This window comes from Suncus etruscus, chromosome 11 (genome assembly GCF_024139225.1).
Source record: "Suncus etruscus isolate mSunEtr1 chromosome 11, mSunEtr1.pri.cur, whole genome shotgun sequence".
Lineage (NCBI taxonomy): Eukaryota > Metazoa > Chordata > Mammalia > Eulipotyphla > Soricidae > Suncus > Suncus etruscus.
This window is the reverse complement of record NC_064858.1, coordinates 47,212,689-47,230,791: the sequence shown is the minus strand read 5'-3', so window position 1 is coordinate 47,230,791 and position 18,103 is coordinate 47,212,689. Positions and strand designations below refer to the sequence as shown.

Genomic DNA, 18,103 nt, shown 5'->3' with positions numbered 1-18,103 from the left:
TAGCTTAATACATAATTTTTAACACATGATTTTTAGTTGTAAGATGCCAGTTTGTGAACTGACCAGACTGAACCAGGTTGAAAAAATTAATTGAAATTTAAAAAATGGATAAGGCTTTAAAAATTGTATTATTATAAAATGTAGAGATAACAAATAAACAGACAAAACAAAACAACACTAAACACAACATTTTACACTTGTGGCCACTTTCATTCATCACAACAGACACATAAACAGACAAAAGGATTGATTTAAGACTTATTTATAAAAAATTGACAAGCGCTTTTAAATATTTAGCTAACATGTTTGTGAGAAGAAGAGAAAAAAAAATTTTGTAGAAAAACTTTTTTAGTTTTGAGAAGTACTTAATGTAGATGGAGTGGAACTTTGCTGAAAATAAATTTTAAGGTTTAGATTTAACACAAAACATTTTTAAAACAATTTTAATTTGAAGTTTAAAACATTAAGTAAAATGGTTAATGAGCACTGTAGAAGGAGTCTCTACTTGGAAGTATGAAATGATTTGCTGTAAATGAATAGGTTTTCTTTAAATTGGTTTTGCAGTAGAACAGTAAGACAGCTGCAATAAAGTGTTAAAATTTTTATGATTAAACACAATAGCATGAACTATGATTATTAAAGGTATAAAAAACTGATTTTAAAAATACAAACAACTGTTTTTACTATGAAGACTTTATGTGAATAATTTGTAAAAAATATTATATACTAAATTAACTAAATGCTTAGATTATTATAAAATATAGTTAAAGACATCTGATGCATTTACACACCTAGAACTTAAGACTAAAATTATATTTAATACTAGTTAATTTGCTTATAAAGTTTAGTTACTTTTATATATTACTTATAAAATTATATATAATATATTTTTCATCAATATTATTTTTTTACTGCGACACAAATATACAGATTTGTATAATGTGCTGATATTTTGAATGCACTTAAAATAATAGTTTTTTCAATGCAGAAATAAAGAACAACCATTGCTGTAGCACAAAGTTAAAACTAAGGGTACTATAAAGCACACCTAGGTGTTTACTGTGCATTAAATTAACTATATTGTTTAAAAAGGCTAACCACATTATTTTTCACATAATTTTGTAAATACTTTAAAAATTAAAATAAAACTTTTAATAGAAATATAAGATTTAAATTTAACACTTTTGTGTTCGTTTGGATTTTAAAACACAAAGAAGTTTTTCTTTTACCAACATTTTGTTATCTGTAAAGTGACAGAATTATGACCTTGCTCTAAAATTTTCTGAGAGGCATGGAAAAAAAAAGTTTATTGCCCTTATCTTCTTGTTGCTTTTTAATGTTTTAATAATTACTTTACACCACTTAATGCACTAAACCTAATAACACATATTTGACGAAGTGTAGGGCTGACAAGGTGAAGCAGAGTTTTTCACTGATAACTCGGGGAGGGGCCAGCACAGTTAACAGCAGGAAGGCTAGAGGCAAATTATTTACAGTTAGCAGGGTGTAATGATATAGAGAAAAAAAAAAGCAATCTTTTAAGATTAATTACTAATTTATTGGAATTAGAGGGAGTGGCAACCGAAGAGGGGAGTCTGGGTTGCAAAAGCACCATGAGAATCATGGTTTTATTAATTGATTTGAGAATATGCAAGAGATGCTACTTTTCAGATTTTTTTTTTTTTTTTTGAATAACAAAGATTGGGTATTTCAAGGTGAATTGGAAGGCTTAAAGTGGGAGTGTCAGGGCTTGAGCTGGCTGTTCTCCAAGGCTGGCAGGAAAGAGGCTGAAGGAGGCTGAGGATTGGTTTGAGCAAAGTAAAGGGTACATTAGGCTCAGAAGTTTTAACAGCAAAGTGTAGATATCGCAAGGTTTTATGGCTTAGCAGATGATACTTTGTAATTATCCTACTCACTGTGCCCTTAGAATTTTTTGTAGGCACTGCAGCAGTTTCTGTTTTATGGCACTTAGCCTCACTTTTATTAGTTTGTCTCTTTGAGTTCTCAAGAGGGGGGGCCTGGCCGTGGAATTCAGTGGGCAGAGGACAGACAACTATAGATTTAGGAGGGGGGGGGAACGCCTGAAAGGCAGAAACCTGTGAATTAAGAGAAGCAGCCTGTTTTTGAAGGCTTAAGATTTGTTTAAGATTTTCAATTTGGCCAAGTAGTTTCATTTCTATAGCTTTAAGAGGGGGAGCGGTGAGAGGAGGGAATCTGCCATGGTTAGGGACTGAGCGTTCTCCTCGGTGGAGGCTGCTGAGCAGGCGGGGGAAGACTTTCTCCATTAGGGAGAAAGACAGGAAAGGTAGCGCTGGTTTTTGAGCCAAGAGCATTATCAAGTTTGTTAGAGAGGTGAGAGACCATGGATGTAATTGTGGTGAGTTGGGAACTCAAGTCAGAAAAAGGGGGGGGGGGGGAAGAAAGCAGCAACAGTTTGTTGCCGCGTGTGGGGGAGCTGCTGGAATGCTGGCTCTAGGGAGCGACTTCCAGGCATAGAGGGCAGCAAGAGCCATGTTGGCAAGCTGGGACCTGGAAAGTGTGTGCTGTACCTTTAAGGTATGAAAAGAGGCGAGGCCAGCTATAAGAGCTTAGAGATCAGGATTCCTGCCTATCTGCAAGGGCTTTGCAGCGGAAAAAAAAGTTAACTTCCCAAGAGACAAAGAGTTCAGCTTTTAGATTCTAAGCAGGAGAGCGTGTAAGGGGCTTGGGGGCCATAGGAGGTTACGGCTTGAAACGGCTCTTTGAGGCTTTTCCAATTAAAGGCTTTGTATTGTTGCAATTGCTGGCTAAGGAGGGGAGGGTGGTGAGGGGAGTAAAGGTTTTGGTGAAACAGGGACGGAGCTGAAGCTAGGGAAGTGAAGGGCTGTTTAGGATTTTGCACAGAGGGTGCAGCGGCCTCTTCTGTAGGGGTCTGGGTGCATAGAGCAGAAGCATGGACAGAAGTAAGGGAGGGATATAAATGAGAAGCATTAGAGAGATCTTTAAGAGCATTAGTTACTTTGGAGACAAAGGTCAGTGGTGGAGGGAGGACAAGGGGAAGTATTCTCAGAGGGAGAAGGGAGATGAGAGACAGAATTAGAACGAGAGGGAGTCCTGGAACACTCACGGGAGACTTGTTGTACATGAGATTCAACGGCATGGATGATGTCTTTGGCGGTTCCGGCATTTTTAGTTACAATGATATCTCTTAACAGGCTCCAATATTGGAACATAATTTTTTCCTTCTGTGAATCATCATTATTTACAAAATAATCACTCATTTCATGTCCTACTTTGTCCCAAGTGGACGCAACAATTTCTGGACAGGTAATAATAAACCAATGACATACATTATGAATAAACATAAGAAAATTACAAATATTCTTTTTTGGTAACCTCTACATGTCTGGCTTTCAACTCAGACTGTATATATTTAATGAATTTAAGTTCAGTACTCAATGAAAACACCCATGGAAGTGAAGCCAACGGGCGAAGCCCCAAGAGCCAATCAGGGGCGGTGATCAGAACGACTGAAAAAACTGCAGTTTAAATATTTGATTAAGGCTAACTCGTTTCAACGCCTACCCGGATGGGGTATATCCTGCGATTTACGAAACAGCTCCGGACTCGCCGACCCGTAGTCGTTCGGAGTGTGGCGGTGGTCTTCGAACCCAGCGTTGGGCGCCAAAATGCGGTGTCCTGAAGCCCCCCCAGGGGGGACCCGGCCAGCAGGAATTAGCTGGAAAGGCTTCTCAGACAACCGCACTCCTATTTTGCTGAGTAGAAGAGCAACCACACCTGTAAAAAATCTGAAAGAGGTTAATAATAAAGACCCAAGGCAGCGTCTCACTGTTCAAGGGTACCTTTATTGGCTACAGTTCCTTCTTATATAGTGAAGGAGAAGGGGGCAGTACAAAGGTGATGTCAGTCATACTTTTGGCGCGAAGGCCCATACAAGGCAAGGATATATTTCAGGTTTCAAGGAACAAAGAAATTTAGGCATTCTCTAAATAAGGAAGTGGGCAGTGGGTCTAGGGGGGCTGGATGACCTTCAAGTTATGATGAACGTGCTGTTTCCATGGAAATTTCTAGTGACCTTCCAGCTGCATTCCTAATTGCTTAACTATCAGGAGGTGGTGCGAGATGTGCCTGCCTCAGTGATCTTGAACAGACAATGTAGCATACACTTATTGATAATAGCCTAGTTCACTCCGAAATGTGGTCTTAAGGAGTGAGGCCTAGTTTCTGATAACGGTACCGGACAGTGTTGCTCTCCTCCGGGCTAGAGTTAATTATATCTACAGTTGCACATTCCTTTCTCTATAGCTCAAAAACTTACAGCAAGACTGCAAAATAGCTTTAAGGTGAAAAGCTGGAATATGGCAGAAAGAACAGCAAAATGGCCTCAAACAAGTCAGTCCCCAACAATAATCATTTAGTTTGATTATAAAGATTTTTCCTAGTACACATTTTTAATTTCTTTTGCACATTCTTAAACTTTTTGTATTCAGCCACTTTCCTTTCTGCATGCAAGGCAAATGCCCTAACTTCCGATTTCTTCTTCTCTTCTTCTTCTTTTTTTTTTTTTTTTTTTTTACTTCTCCACTCATCCTTTGGGAGTGGTTTTGCTGCTAAAAACTGCCACGTGCACCGAACTCAGACTAGAACTTAGCATTAGGGCCCTAGGAACAGAGCTTTAAACTGTCTGCTGCCAGTTTAGAATTACTTAGCTGAATATTTTTGCACCTAGCAGGACCAGATTTTATTGATTCCTTTTTCTTTAGGTATTCACAACCTAGTACCATCAAGATTTTTACATTAAGCCACCTTAAAATCCACCATTAAGTTTGGTGAGATAAATTCGACATGGAATTGAGATACTGTAACAATAACATGCATTCACAAAGTTAACAATATTGTTTAAAAAAAAAGGCCAGCCACAATAATCTGCAACATCTTTTTTCCCCAATTGTTCATTTTAAGAAACCTTTAAGTTAGAAATTTAAACGCTCAAAAAATTTTTTCCCTGAATTCCAAACCATTAGCTAAATTTTTCTTTGATATGTAAAAGACTCACTGAGATTACTTTGCCTACACCCACATTTCCCAGCCAGGTGAGTCCGGGAGGACAATAGTCATTGCCCTGGGGGCTCAGTGAATTTCTTCAGGCTGGAGAGTTTAAAAAGCACTTTCTTCTTCTTCTTCTTTCTTCTTCTTCTTCTTCTTCTTCTTCTTCTTCTTCTTCTTCTTCTTCTTCTTCTTCTTCTTCTTCTTCTTCTTCTTCTCCTCCTCCTCCTCCTCCTCCTCCCTCCTCCTCCTCTTCCTCCTCTTCTTCTTCTTCTTCTTCCTCTTCTTCTTTTCTTCTTCTTCTTCTTCTTCTTCTTCTTCTTCTTCTTCTTCTTCTTCTTCCTTCTTCTTCTTCTTCTTCTTCTTCCTTCTTCTTCTTCTTCTTCTTCTTCTTCTTCTCCTCCTCCTCCTCTTCCTCTTCTTCTTCTTCTTCTTCTTCTTCTTCTTCCTCTTCTTCTTTTCTTCTTCTTCTTCTTCTTCCTTCTTCTTCTTCTTCTTCTTCTTCTTCTTCCTTCTTCTTCTTCTTCTTCTTCTTCTTCTTCTTCTTCTTCTTCTTCTTCTTCTTCTTCTTCTTCTTCCTCCTCCTCCTCCTCCTCCTCCTCCTCCTCCTCCTCCTTCTTCTTCTTCTTCTTCTTCTTCTTCTTCTTCTTCTTCTTCTTCTTCTTCTTCTTCTTCTTAGCTAAAAAAAAAAGCAGCCAGTTAGTCCCCTTTCTTTCTGGCCTTAACACATGGAAAGAAAATTGGGTGTTTGCAAAGTCCGGAAATTCTCCAGGGGAAATTTACCCCCAATGGCCATTAAGAAATCTGGAATTTATAATCTCCGTGACCCTCCACCATGTCCCTAGAATAACAAAACCGGCTTAACACACAATTTCTGACCTGAGGATTTGTGAGTCGGACTTAGAATTGCCACAAAGGCAGACAGACAAAGGAGGCAGTCAGAGAGGAATCAAAGGAACAATCAGAGGCACAACTGTAAAATTCACAGATTAATTCTTGACTGTAAATACCAACAATAAATTCAAGACAGACAGCAATGTCAATAACAACCAAGCTGGTTGAGCTCCACAAATCACAGGCAGACAACCTCTCCCAGCAGCCCGGGAATGTCTTCGCACTGCTTTTAACGACCTCCTGGGTGCCTCCAGGGTCGTGACCTATAGCACAGAGCCCGTCAGCTCGCTACTATTCGAATTCCTCATTGAGTAGGGGACTCGAACCCTCAGTCACAAAGTCTGCTACTACTCGGATTCCACATAGAGTAGGGAACTCTTAATTCCACCCAGAATCCACGTCGAGTGGAGACTCTCAAGCCCTCGATCACACAACCATTTTCCTATTTCTATTTCCAACACACACACCAAATTACAACCAACAACACAGGACACACAGCTTAGAACCCACAGAGTAGTCTGTTCACCGTCCCACTCTGGACAGATCAAGTTCTCCTGGCTGGCTCGCCAATGAAAGGTTCGGCAGTCCAGAAACTGCTCCGAAGTGGAGAAATGAAAAGACGGTTACTCAGGCAAAAGCTCAAGTAGGGTTCTTTATTCTGGCCGGCCAGGGTCTAGGAGTGTCCATAACAGGACAGAAGCAAAAGACCACGTGGTGTTCTACATTCGTTCTTATGTACCATAAGAAGGGGGAGGAAGAAGGAAGGGGCAGTGACGACTTCCTGGGGCAGTGACGACTTCCTTAAGGGCGGGACATCTGCCACGGTTGGTGGGGGTGGGGTAATGATGACTTCCTTTTCAGTACAAGTTCTGTATGCAGAAGGTCCGAGTAGCACAACCCACCCTCAAAACATAAAACAAAATAGAAAAGCAAAATCACACCCAGAATACGCTAGAGACTCTAGACTCCTTAGAATAGAAGTACATACTTATTTTTGTTATGAGTTTGATTTCTTAGAAATATTAGATTTAAAAATTGGATTTTAGGGCCAGAGAAATAATAAAGGGATTAAGGTGCTTGCTTTGAATACAGCTGACCCTGGTTCAATTCCTGTCACTGAATATGGTCCTTTAAACACTGCTAGCAGTATTTTCTGAAATAGGTCTATTTCTGGCCCTCCAAAAAAAAAAAAAAAAAAAAAAAAAACAAAAACAAAACCTAATGGTGGCAAAGGTGATACATAGTTGTTATAGAAAGTTTCAAAGAGAAAAACACAAAATTCACTACTGATCATCTCTATATCTCAGATAACCATTGCCATGTTCTCTCCTTATTTATAATTAATTTTTTTAAACTAAAAAAATAAAATTTCAGAATATTTAATGTTCTAATTTTAAACTGTCATATCATAAATTTTTAGTGGTGTTATAGTTATACACCGTTTTTACACTCACTTTTAAAACTTAATATATGTGACCTTTCTCTTCTGTTTACTCAGCCAGTATTCTCTCCAACATCATGAATTACCCATTCAAAGAGTTCATTAGACCAACTACATCAGGAAGAAGCTATTAAAACGACAACATGTTAGGCTTTCTGAAAGCAACTTGGCAGCATTTCAAATCAACACTCATCACATCATTTTTTTTTTTTCCTTCACCTTTTTTGTCTCTCAGGCTCTGAGGCTAGGCACAGGCTAAAGATTTGGTAGAAGTTAGCACAGTTCCTGTTAACAAGCAAGAGCAGGCAGGGGTAGTCTGTAGTTGTGAGTAGACAGTTTCTGTGTGTCTGAGAGAAGAAGCCGTATAAAATGCCCAGATGTCCTGATGCCCAGATACTCTGGAGCCATAGCTGTCTGAAACCATAGCAACTGCATGTTGTGGATGTTACTTTTTTAAATTAGCAGCCAGTTGAGGAATAAAGATGCTGACACAATGGGAACAGCATGGAAGCTGTGGGGGAAGAAAGGGCTCCTTTGTATTTTGTGTGTTTGCTTCCTCCCTGTGCTGGGGATTAAACCTAGGGCCTCACCCATACAAGACAACCGCTCAGTCAATAAGTCAGCTCCCTGGCTCTATTCTCTGTCCTGAAAAGGCACTTAGAGTGCTTCTGTGGATCTGAGTGTCCTGAGTGAGGTAAGGGCTGTTCTCCCAGATGTCACACAATCTTTTTAGAGTAACAGGCCCATTGTGGGTCTAGGTGCTTTAAGCGTGGTGATAGTGACTAGGAGAGGTAATGTGAAGCCTTGGAATGGTGTTTGGAAAGATAGGGAAAAGAAATAACAACAAAAAAGTTCAATTTAATTTTGGAGGTTCAAATATAAGACCCAAAGAGTATGTGGTATGAAAATTTGTTAATTAGTGACTGGAAACTGGAATTAAATGTCCAAATGTGACTGTGACTAGACATTTTGGAGTGTATGACTAACAGACAACATAGAGCCTGTGGGGTCAGACATGTTCTTTGAGACTCTGAGAAGAGAAAGGGTAAAGGATGGTCCAGGTTAATTCTGGATCCTGTTAGCATTTGGAGTAGCACAAGGGGGAAGGGCCACAATTCCTTTTATGCTTTTGAAACTGAGTTGAAGAGACATTCATTCCAAGGTGCTTCTCCCTGTCAGGCTTTTAGTGTAATTACCAGACTGGAAAAGCATCCACGAGTCACCAAGAGGGTAATAACAGTTGCTGACAATTTGGAGGTAGCATGTGGGCTGATTCCTCACAGACATGAGCAGAGTGAAGCTGCTGTGAGCTGTACTTACGGGTACCATGACTGGCACTGCCAGGGTCAGGGAGCAGTCCTTTCCCTTTCTCCAAAATATTGGAGCAGTAGTAAGTCAGCTTATGGTCAGGAACATGTCTTCCCTCTGACTAGAGACTGCTCTAAGGAAAGGCTGGGCTAGTGGATGGTGTGTTTGTAGGGTTGACCCAGGTTCCAACCTAGACATCCATAAATTCTCCTGAGCCTGCCAGGAGTGATTTCTCAGTACAAAACCAGGTGTGGCCCAGAAACAAATGAACAAAAAGAATCATAGATCATTGATTTCAGTTGATAGCTCAATAATGGACAGAATCAAGAATGAAAAACCTGCTAGAACTAAACCAACAGTTATTCCTAGAAGTAGAAGTGTGTTTCTGTCACTATTTTTTTCAATATCCCCAATATACTTGGCAACACTTGTGAACAGGGACCAAGATTGGTACAAGTTTATTTAATCAAGTGAGCTATTTCCTAAACTGGAACAACTCATAAATTTGGAGTTAAGCTTAAATTTGGAGTTAGGCTTGTGTTTGTTATTATTACTAGTAGTAATATTTTTGTTTTTGGACTATACCCAGCAGCACTGAGGGATTACTTCTGGCTCTGTGCTCATAAATTACTCCTGGCAGGCTTTGGGGACCATATGATATGCTTGAGATTGAATGCGGGTCAGCAGTGTACAAGGCAAATGCCTTTTCCATTGTGCTATTACTCCAGCCATCATCATCATCATCATCATCATCATCATCATCATCATCATTACTTTTGAAGATCCTATTAACCTTTGATAAGTAGAACTGTTTGGGGGCACAAAAGTGGAACCATACCATCTGAATGAATGAGGGAACTGGAAAGCCTGTCTAGAGTACAGGTGGGGGTGGGGTGAGATGGAGGGAGATTTGGGACATTGGTGGTGGGAATATTGCACTGGTGAAAGGGGGTGTTCTTTACATGACTGAAACCTAATCACAATCATATTTGTAATCAAGATGCTTAAATAAAGATATTATAAATAAAAAAGTGGAACCATTTGGCATGTTCCTTAGCTACTATGACATAGATATGCTAGTATCATTTAATATCTACATTTAATAGCCATTTGCTATTTTGCAAAGATGAAATAGAATGGAGAAGCTCACCAACATTTTTTTCCCTCTTTTTTTTTTTTTTTTTTTTTTTTTAGGTTTTTGAGCCATACATGATGGGTCTCAGGGGCTACTCAGAAATCACTTCTGGAAGGCTTGGGGATAATATGGGAAGCCAGGGATCAATCACTGGAATCTAACCTGGGTTGACCATTTGCAAGGCAAATGTTCTATCAGCTTTACTATCGTGCCAGCCCCTTATTATTCATTTTTTCCTTTCTTAGCGACAGGAAGATTAACTGAAAAAAAAATGACAGAGGGTGTCATGTTAAGCAAAATGAATCAGAGGAAGAGCAATTGCCAGATGGTCTCAGTAATCAGTGGACTATAAAGAAACAAAGAATGGGAATAGATGCTGACCACATAACTGAGATTATTAGAGGCAGGAGATGAATAGAGAAGGTGGGGAAAATTAATGTTGGGGTTGCCAACATTGTTATTGTAAAAAATACAAAACAGAATCTAAGCATCTGGCATAGAACCTGATATGTATGCAAATGACTTGTTAAAAAGTAGGATATGTTAACCCATAGAGTGATACATACTTAGCCTTCAGATAAAATGTATTTCTATTCTGGACCACAAATAAATAAACAAACACATAGACAGTAGTAAAATGCAATTCCATTCCCTTCTCACATTACTGAAGGCTGTAAACTACCCAGATCTATTTCTCCCTCAGCTGGGAGGGAGAAATAAGCTGAGCTTATTACTTGATGTTAAACACTAGTGATTTTTATTCTGCAAATCTGGGCATTTAATGTCCATCAAAAAAGGAGAATGTAGGGCAATAATAAGATCAAGAAGTACAGTTGCATCCATGCAGAGATTGAGAAAACAACCACAGACATCTTCACACAGTGAAATAAAAAGCTGCTCTGCATCATGCTGGCCTGAAAGCAGACTAGATTTCTGGGCATTTGAAAAGAACCCCATATCTGTGTGAGTAAAGTATTCCAGGTTATTAAGTTAATATAGTAGTGCAAATATTTGCAATGAACTGAACTTGCAATGCACCGAGAAAAACATTTTTGATGGTTGTGGAAGACACTCAGTTATGGTTAGGGTTTACCCCTGGCTCTATGTTCAGGGATTACTCATGATGAACTTGGGGGGTCATACATGGTACCAAGGGATTGAACCTGAGCCAGCCACATGTGAGACAACTTCCCTATCTATTAACTTATCAATGCTATCTTGACAATAACTTTGAATTTAGGTCTCTTGAGGTGATACTGAATCAATAACCTATTTGTGCTATTTCAATATTAGGATCACCTCTTTAAAAAGTGCTTGCAGTTCTGAATTTATTATCCACTAGAATCGTAATAAATCTGAAAATTTTCTTCCTCTTTCCCCTCAATCTAAGTGTTGTGTGTATGAAATGTTCTGCAAGAGAGGGTGAGGAAGAGAATTGTCCGATACCTTATTTCCTCATAGTGAGAAATTGAACTAATAAAGGCAGAATGTTTGGGGTGTGGCTGGCAATCATTTGTTTTGTATAAAAGACTTCCCACTCCCACTATTTGTTTGAATAGAATATGACTAAACAAGCATCTTTGTGGGGCTGCAGAGATAGTACATCGAGTAGGGTGTTTGCCTTGCAAGCAGCTGACCTAGGTTTGATCCTCATCATCCTGTGTGGTTCTCTAAGTCTGCCAGGAGTGATTTCTGAGTACAGAACCTAAGTGACAACAATTGTGGTCCCAAAATCAAAACAAACAAACAAACATAAAAAAACCCAAAAAACTCAACAAGCATCTTTGAGACATAAGTAATTTCATACTTGGCTATTCTTAATTCCTTTTATTGAGGAGAAGATTCTTTCCTCTGGAGATTGCATAACTAACTGGATACCGCATTAGACTTTATAGTTCCTTCAAGCTTGCCTACCCAGTATCCCATGCGCAAACCCAAACACATCCAAACTTTCAGTAACCCTGAGTTGCGCTGGTCCAGGCTGGTGAGATCTGAAGGGACAAGTCCCATAGTTGTGGCGTTACCTTGCTTCCCTCCTGCTAATGGAATGTCTCCTTAATCCAGTCTATGCTGAAAACCCAAAGGTCCATGGTAACAATTTAGAGAATCCAGAGAATTCTCCCTGCAAGCAGGCTGCTCTCCCATGACTCAACACTCAACAATGAGACTGCTTTCAGTATTAGCACAAGAAGCGTTTCCAGCCTGTGGAACTGTATTTTCTAGTGGATTTCCAGAACATATATTTGGTAAGGCGTAGATTGGTCATGGTCACTATTAACTCTTATTAGGATCTTCATTAAACTCTTTACATGCATTTTAATATTGATTTGCATACACTCTAAAAATTAGAAATTCTCATTCTAGAGTGGAGAAAATTGAGGCTTAAAATAAGTAGATAAGAAACTTATTGAAGTTTGAATCATTAGTTACCAACAAATTCAAAATTTAAGCATGGAAGTTGAATTCTAAAAAAGACACTCAATCTGAAAGAAGAGAGAAAAATAATATGATAATTCATTTAAAGATATTAGATTTTTAATAAATTAATATATGATGATTACTATTTTAGGTAGAAGAAGGGATATAATGTGCTAAAGGAACCCCCCTTTCAGACATGTTACCAAAGAATTGTTATGTTTTTAACACACTACTATTTAATTCACAACTATTCAATAAATCCAAATGTACTGGCCAAAGTACTAAATTATTTTTAAGTAATAACAGCACAATTTAATGGTTGAATTTTATTTTCTGGAAAAATTTGACATAAAATTTGCAATAATTATGTGGTGAAATGTGGGCAATATCTATACCTTAAATTTTGGGTCCCATGAACTTGGCCTTTTGCAGTTGTTATTGAATAATTAGTTTGCAGATGAGCTTATTCATTCTAAATTTACAGAAGAAGGACTCTCCTCCTTGAAGATGGAGACAGCTACAAGTCACAAGCTTAGATAGGGCAAGGGCATGTCTTCTTCAAGTCCTTAGTGGATTTGCAGTTCTGCCAACAACAATTTAATTTCAGACTTGTGACTTCCAGAACAAAGAGAGCACAGATTTTGGTTCAACTCATCCAGTTAGTTGTAATTTATTAAGGTAGCCACAGAAAATGATACTAGGGTAAAATAATTGAAAAGCAAGGTCACTGACCAATGATGAGTGATTTATTTTTCTTCATTAGTGTGACCTTGGCATAATCCCAATTCCCTGAGCCTCAGTTCTTTTATGATGGGGAAACAGCTGTGTGTAGGGCTCTGCCCATCCTTCATGATCTAAGAATTGGGGGTATATAGGTTTGCTTTCACTTTCTTTGCAACTATTTACCCCTCCCTTTTAAGACCTCAGCTAAAGTCAGTCAGTCTTGAAATTCAAGGTAATTGTGGTCTTACAGTCTTGCCTGAATTCATAATCTCATTGTTATTATTGACAAGATTTCATGAAGTGTGAAGCAGACAACTGGCATGGAAGCTCCTTCAGTCTACCCTGTTCAACAGGATGATGATCAATGCTCACTCCTGTGTCCCCAATGTCCCTGTGCCCTAACTTGCCATTTTCTTTTCTAACACCAGTCTTTCATACTACCATGTAATGACACCAATAATACATTCTGCTTTTATTATATCTAACCCAAATAATACATTTTGCTTTTTTGATCTGCTTTTATCTTTGAAGTTTTAGATTGCATCTCATCAGTTCACTTTTTGGTCGCAAACACTACCTGTAATCTGGACATATGTTAAACTCAGGATTATGCCTGGACACAAATTAATGACTATAAATGTTGTCACTGAAAATGGTCCCTTATTATATGGAAGAACCATATGGTATTTTTCATTCTTGAGTAGATGGATATTTACTAATTGGTAATCTTTTGATATTCATGAGTAGATGTTCTCAAAACATTAGTTTCTGAGTGTTTGTTTGGCATATACTTTAATACAAAATATTATAATATTATTCCTTGAACACATGTCTGAGAGTATAATTCTAAATTTTACTGAAAAAGAATTTAATAGGATGAGAAAGTGCTAAATTGATACTGCAATGGATTAATTTTTAATTATATTAAAATATATAAAAAACTTTTGATCTATATTTTGGTTTCTGCGCATCCTCCTGAATAGAAAGCAATATCTGAGTTTAATGCTATTCCTTATAGTTTGTAGCATGGATAACTTTTCTCCAATACTTTATTTTGATAAAAATTTGAATGAGAGTGAAGAGAGGCATGTTTTAGAACAACTATGATGTTTTTTAATAATACTTGTTCAAAGAAAAATTATTTTCCCACATATTTCTTCTAAACATATTGAAAAATTGAGGTTATATAAAATGTCTTATAAAGAGGATGCTTGTGTACTTCTAGGCTCTATATATATTGTGTTTAATGTGCTTAAGTGACAACAGTATATGAGATTGAGGGAAGTGTTTAATAAGAGGACTTCTGAAAATGGAACAAAACAGAGTTGAACTTAGCACCCAAGCTTGTGAAGCTTCATAGCTTATTTTTGTGTTTTTTGTTTGTTTGATTTTTTTTTGTGCCACACCCAGTAACATTCAGGGCTTACTCCTGGCTATGTGCTCAGAAATCACTCTCTGCTCAGGGACCATATGGGACTCCTAGGATCAAACTCAGGCCCATCCTGGGTCAGCCACATGTAAGGCAAATGCTCTACTGCTGTGCTATTTCACCAACCCCTTCATAGCTGTTTTTTTTTTTTTATCACCAGTATTGTATAGATTTGTGAAACTGTTGTAAAGAGCATGAAGCTGATGTTCTAAAGACAGAAAGTAAGATGTTCTATAGATTTTAATGTCATCAAGGTAATAGCCACTTGGTAATACCTGTCACAATATCACAGAAAGAGTTAGGGAAGACCTAGAGGAAAGAAGGATGCTCCACTTTGGGTTTTAGCATTTATTTGAATAAGCAGCTCTAAGTGTAAAAGTATGTGATATGCCTCTGACTGAGAGAAAGAAGGACCCCTGATAGGTGTATGAGCCTTGGAGACTAGAGTATAGGTCTTTGTCAATACAGATATTGGAGAAGCTGCTTTTCTATGACTAATTTCTAAAGCAATAAAAGGGTGAGAAGGTAATTTGTGATAATTTCATTTAGTATTTAATTGACTTATGATCAGCCCCTTGTAGGATAAAATTCTGAACAGAGCAGAGATATGGGATTCTGAGCACTAGGAAGCAGACTGTATGGCCTATTTGTAAGTAGAGTTGTTGTTTGTTATATTGACTGATTGATGGTTGGCTATATTGCCTATATAGAAAAGCATGAAGAGGAGAGCTTGCCAGATAAATATGGAGTGAGATTTTAATCCTGGAACTAAAAATTATTGAGAAACTTATAACGGGTTTTGTAGTACATAAAATATTTTACTTTGAAATGCAGATGTCACCACGATTTTCCAAAGGACTGAAAAAAATCCAGAATAAATGGATGTGGGGCTAGTGCCAACAAATATATACAAGTTTTATGTATTAAAATATATAGGAATCTGCATGATTGGCCCCTACAGAAACTTTATTCTTCTCTGGCTCCTGGTCATAATTCTGGTCATGAGATATTGTAGTAAACTTCTGAATTGGCTTTGTATTCTTACTCTCAGGTGAAATTTGGGGACAGGTTACAGAGAGCAATGTAAGGGGTCTGGTTTTTTATCACTCAGGCAGTGTTATAATTAAATAAATTATAACTAAACATAAATAGTTTATAACTATACATGACTAAATTAATTCTCATTAGAGACAGAAAGTGGGACTATAGTACAACGTATATGGGGCAGTCCTTTGAATCACTGGCTGTTTTGTCTATGAACAGCCATTCAGAAAGAATTTCTAGCAAAACGTGTTGCCACCTGGAGAAATATCTCTTCTTTGTTGATTTCTTGGATGATACCTTTTCCTGAAGATCTTAGAAATGAGATATTTGTGTCTTTTTACCCAAAACCACATTTGCATGAGTGGGTTCCCCACATATATCCCTGAACTTCTATAATCAGGAATGACTGACTTCCGGGAAAACTGTCCCGACTCTTTCAATGACATTCGTATCCTGGTAGGTATATGTCTATGCAATGAGTGGAGTCTTTTTGTATTGTCATCAATTTGACTATTGAGAGGATCCTAATATATCCTATAAAGGAAGCTATATCTGGTCACATTCTTGCAGAACTATGCACACAACCCAGCAGTGGCAGGATATTTGGGGGGATAATCTGATCAGCATGTAGGGGCTGTGCCTGTAAGCACCTCTGAGGGAGATGCATGATGGTTCAAGAGGAAAAATACATACACTTTGATGTCCTGAACAAATTTCTTCCCAAAAGACTATCCTACATATTCTCACTTTCTACTCTCCCAGGAGGCTTTACTTCCCTCCTCTCAGTTTTTGGAACCCCTGGGGTGTGGGGGCCATCCATTCAGTGATCCTTCATCTAACACTTCTGTTCAGTATCCCATAACCAGAGCTAGAGAAAGTCCTAGAATGGGAATCAGAGAGGGTCTTTCCAGTGGAGACTCAGAATATCCTCCCCCATGTGTAAGTATCTGTGCTTCCCTCCCCACCCAGGTATTCACATATTCCCTCATGTCCAACTCTGCTCCCCAAATTCTTGTTGATCACAACAAATCTTTTTCTAGGGGCAAATAGCCATTGATAATCTTTCTGCAAGGGGGTGGTTGCTGCTCTACATTTTCTGAAGGCTGAGATCACCCCAACCTTCCTCTGGAGGAGAGGACACACAGTATCTGCTTTTTAAGAAGCTTCAGGAGTCAGTGGGGGCTCTATAAGCAGTATCATTCCCCCATCTTCCCTAACTCCAAATAACAGATTCAGAACAACCAATATGTTCAAAATGAATGAGATTTTATTCATTTTCTGCCCTTATACAGAGGCAACAACAAAGAATTCTAATGGCCTTGATAAATGCATTTTTCTGAGACCTTGGTGGGGAGGACAAATTATGGGAAGCATTTTTCTGAGACCTTGGTGGGGAGGACAAATTATGGGAAGCTCCTTGGTTCTGTCCCTACCTGGAGCCTCTCAGAAAATGAAAACTCCATGTCCTTCTATGACGTGACTCTACCTGGACATCCACTAGCCCTGAGCCTGTTGGGTGACTTGATCTAGGCTCAGAATCTAGGGCCCAGCAGTCCTGTACTCCTTGTGCCACAAAGCTAGTAGAGGATAGAAGCTTTTCCTCCTGAAGGTCGTGGCTCCTGGCACACTGGATATTAATTGGGACAGTGGGCTGGACAGAAGTTTGCCATAGGATTGATAGCAATGTCTCAGAAGAGATGGTTTCTGAGTATCGGGACAAGCATGGTCCTACCCGTGTGGGTGATAACAATGGAAAAAGACTAGACAGTGTGCCAGGAGCCGGGACCTTCAGGAGGAAGGACTTCTTTCCCACAAACTGACCAGTCTTTTCCCATTGTTATCACCCATACGAGTAGGACCATGCTTGTCCCGATACTCAGAAACCATCTCATTCTGAGACACTGCCAAGAAATCCCTCAAGTATTTGCTGTTTCCTTATCTCATATATCCTTGCTCTATAGTTGATGCCTGGTAGCCAAAGTAACAAAAATATGCTGCAAAGGAGGTGGCTCATAAGGTCAGGATGGTCATACCAGTAGGCAGGGCAAGGATATGGGATTTTGGGAAAAGTCAGAGAAAAAGGGCTTCCGGATTCCATAACTATAGGAAACGTGGGAAACTAGTACGTTTGCCTAGGCAACTGAGCCCAGAACACTCAGGCCCTCTATATATAGACTCAGTGACATCATCAACTTCCACTGACCTCACAAAAGTTCAACCAATGGGGGAGGGGACGTTATGGTCATGGCACACACATTCCAAACCCCCACACAGGGTTTTTTTCTCAGCTATGAAGGTACCCCTGAGGCCCCTCAATCCTAACTTCCCTCCTATTCCCAGCCCTTTCCTCTAGTTCAGGGGTGGTGAACAGTGGCTCTCCAGCCGCATGTGGCTCCAGGCCAAAATGAATGCCGCTCTTTGTCTCTTATCATGATTTTGTATACTGTGGCTCTTTGCCAAGTTTGGGTTTTGTTCTGCTGCTTCTGAGGAGGGACCTCTGAGGAGAGATCTCCGAGGCTGATTTCTCCCATCTCCCATCCCTCGGAAACAACTGCATGAGCCAGAGAGCGGGGTGGGAGGGACGGGGGGGGGGGGGGGACCCGTGTGTCATATGTTGGGGCACAACATCTTGCCCTTAGTTCTTAGTGTGGAGGACGCAGCACAC

General features: G+C 39.1%; 1 protein-coding gene and 1 non-coding gene across 2 annotated transcripts in view; both read right to left on the bottom strand.

Moving 5' to 3' along the window:
* PLEKHG7 (pleckstrin homology and RhoGEF domain containing G7) overlaps nt 1-18,103 on the bottom strand; it is a 74,155-nt gene that overhangs the window by 40,556 nt on the left and 15,496 nt on the right. The window contains 2 exon segments of the mRNA XM_049782934.1: nt 6,057-6,203; nt 8,578-8,746. Coding sequence (XP_049638891.1) covers nt 6,057-6,203; nt 8,578-8,746 — 316 coding nt within the window.
* LOC126023107 (small nucleolar RNA SNORA22) lies at nt 938-1,067 on the bottom strand. The gene has a single exon (XR_007500319.1). It is a non-coding gene; the product is annotated as a small nucleolar RNA SNORA22 (small nucleolar RNA).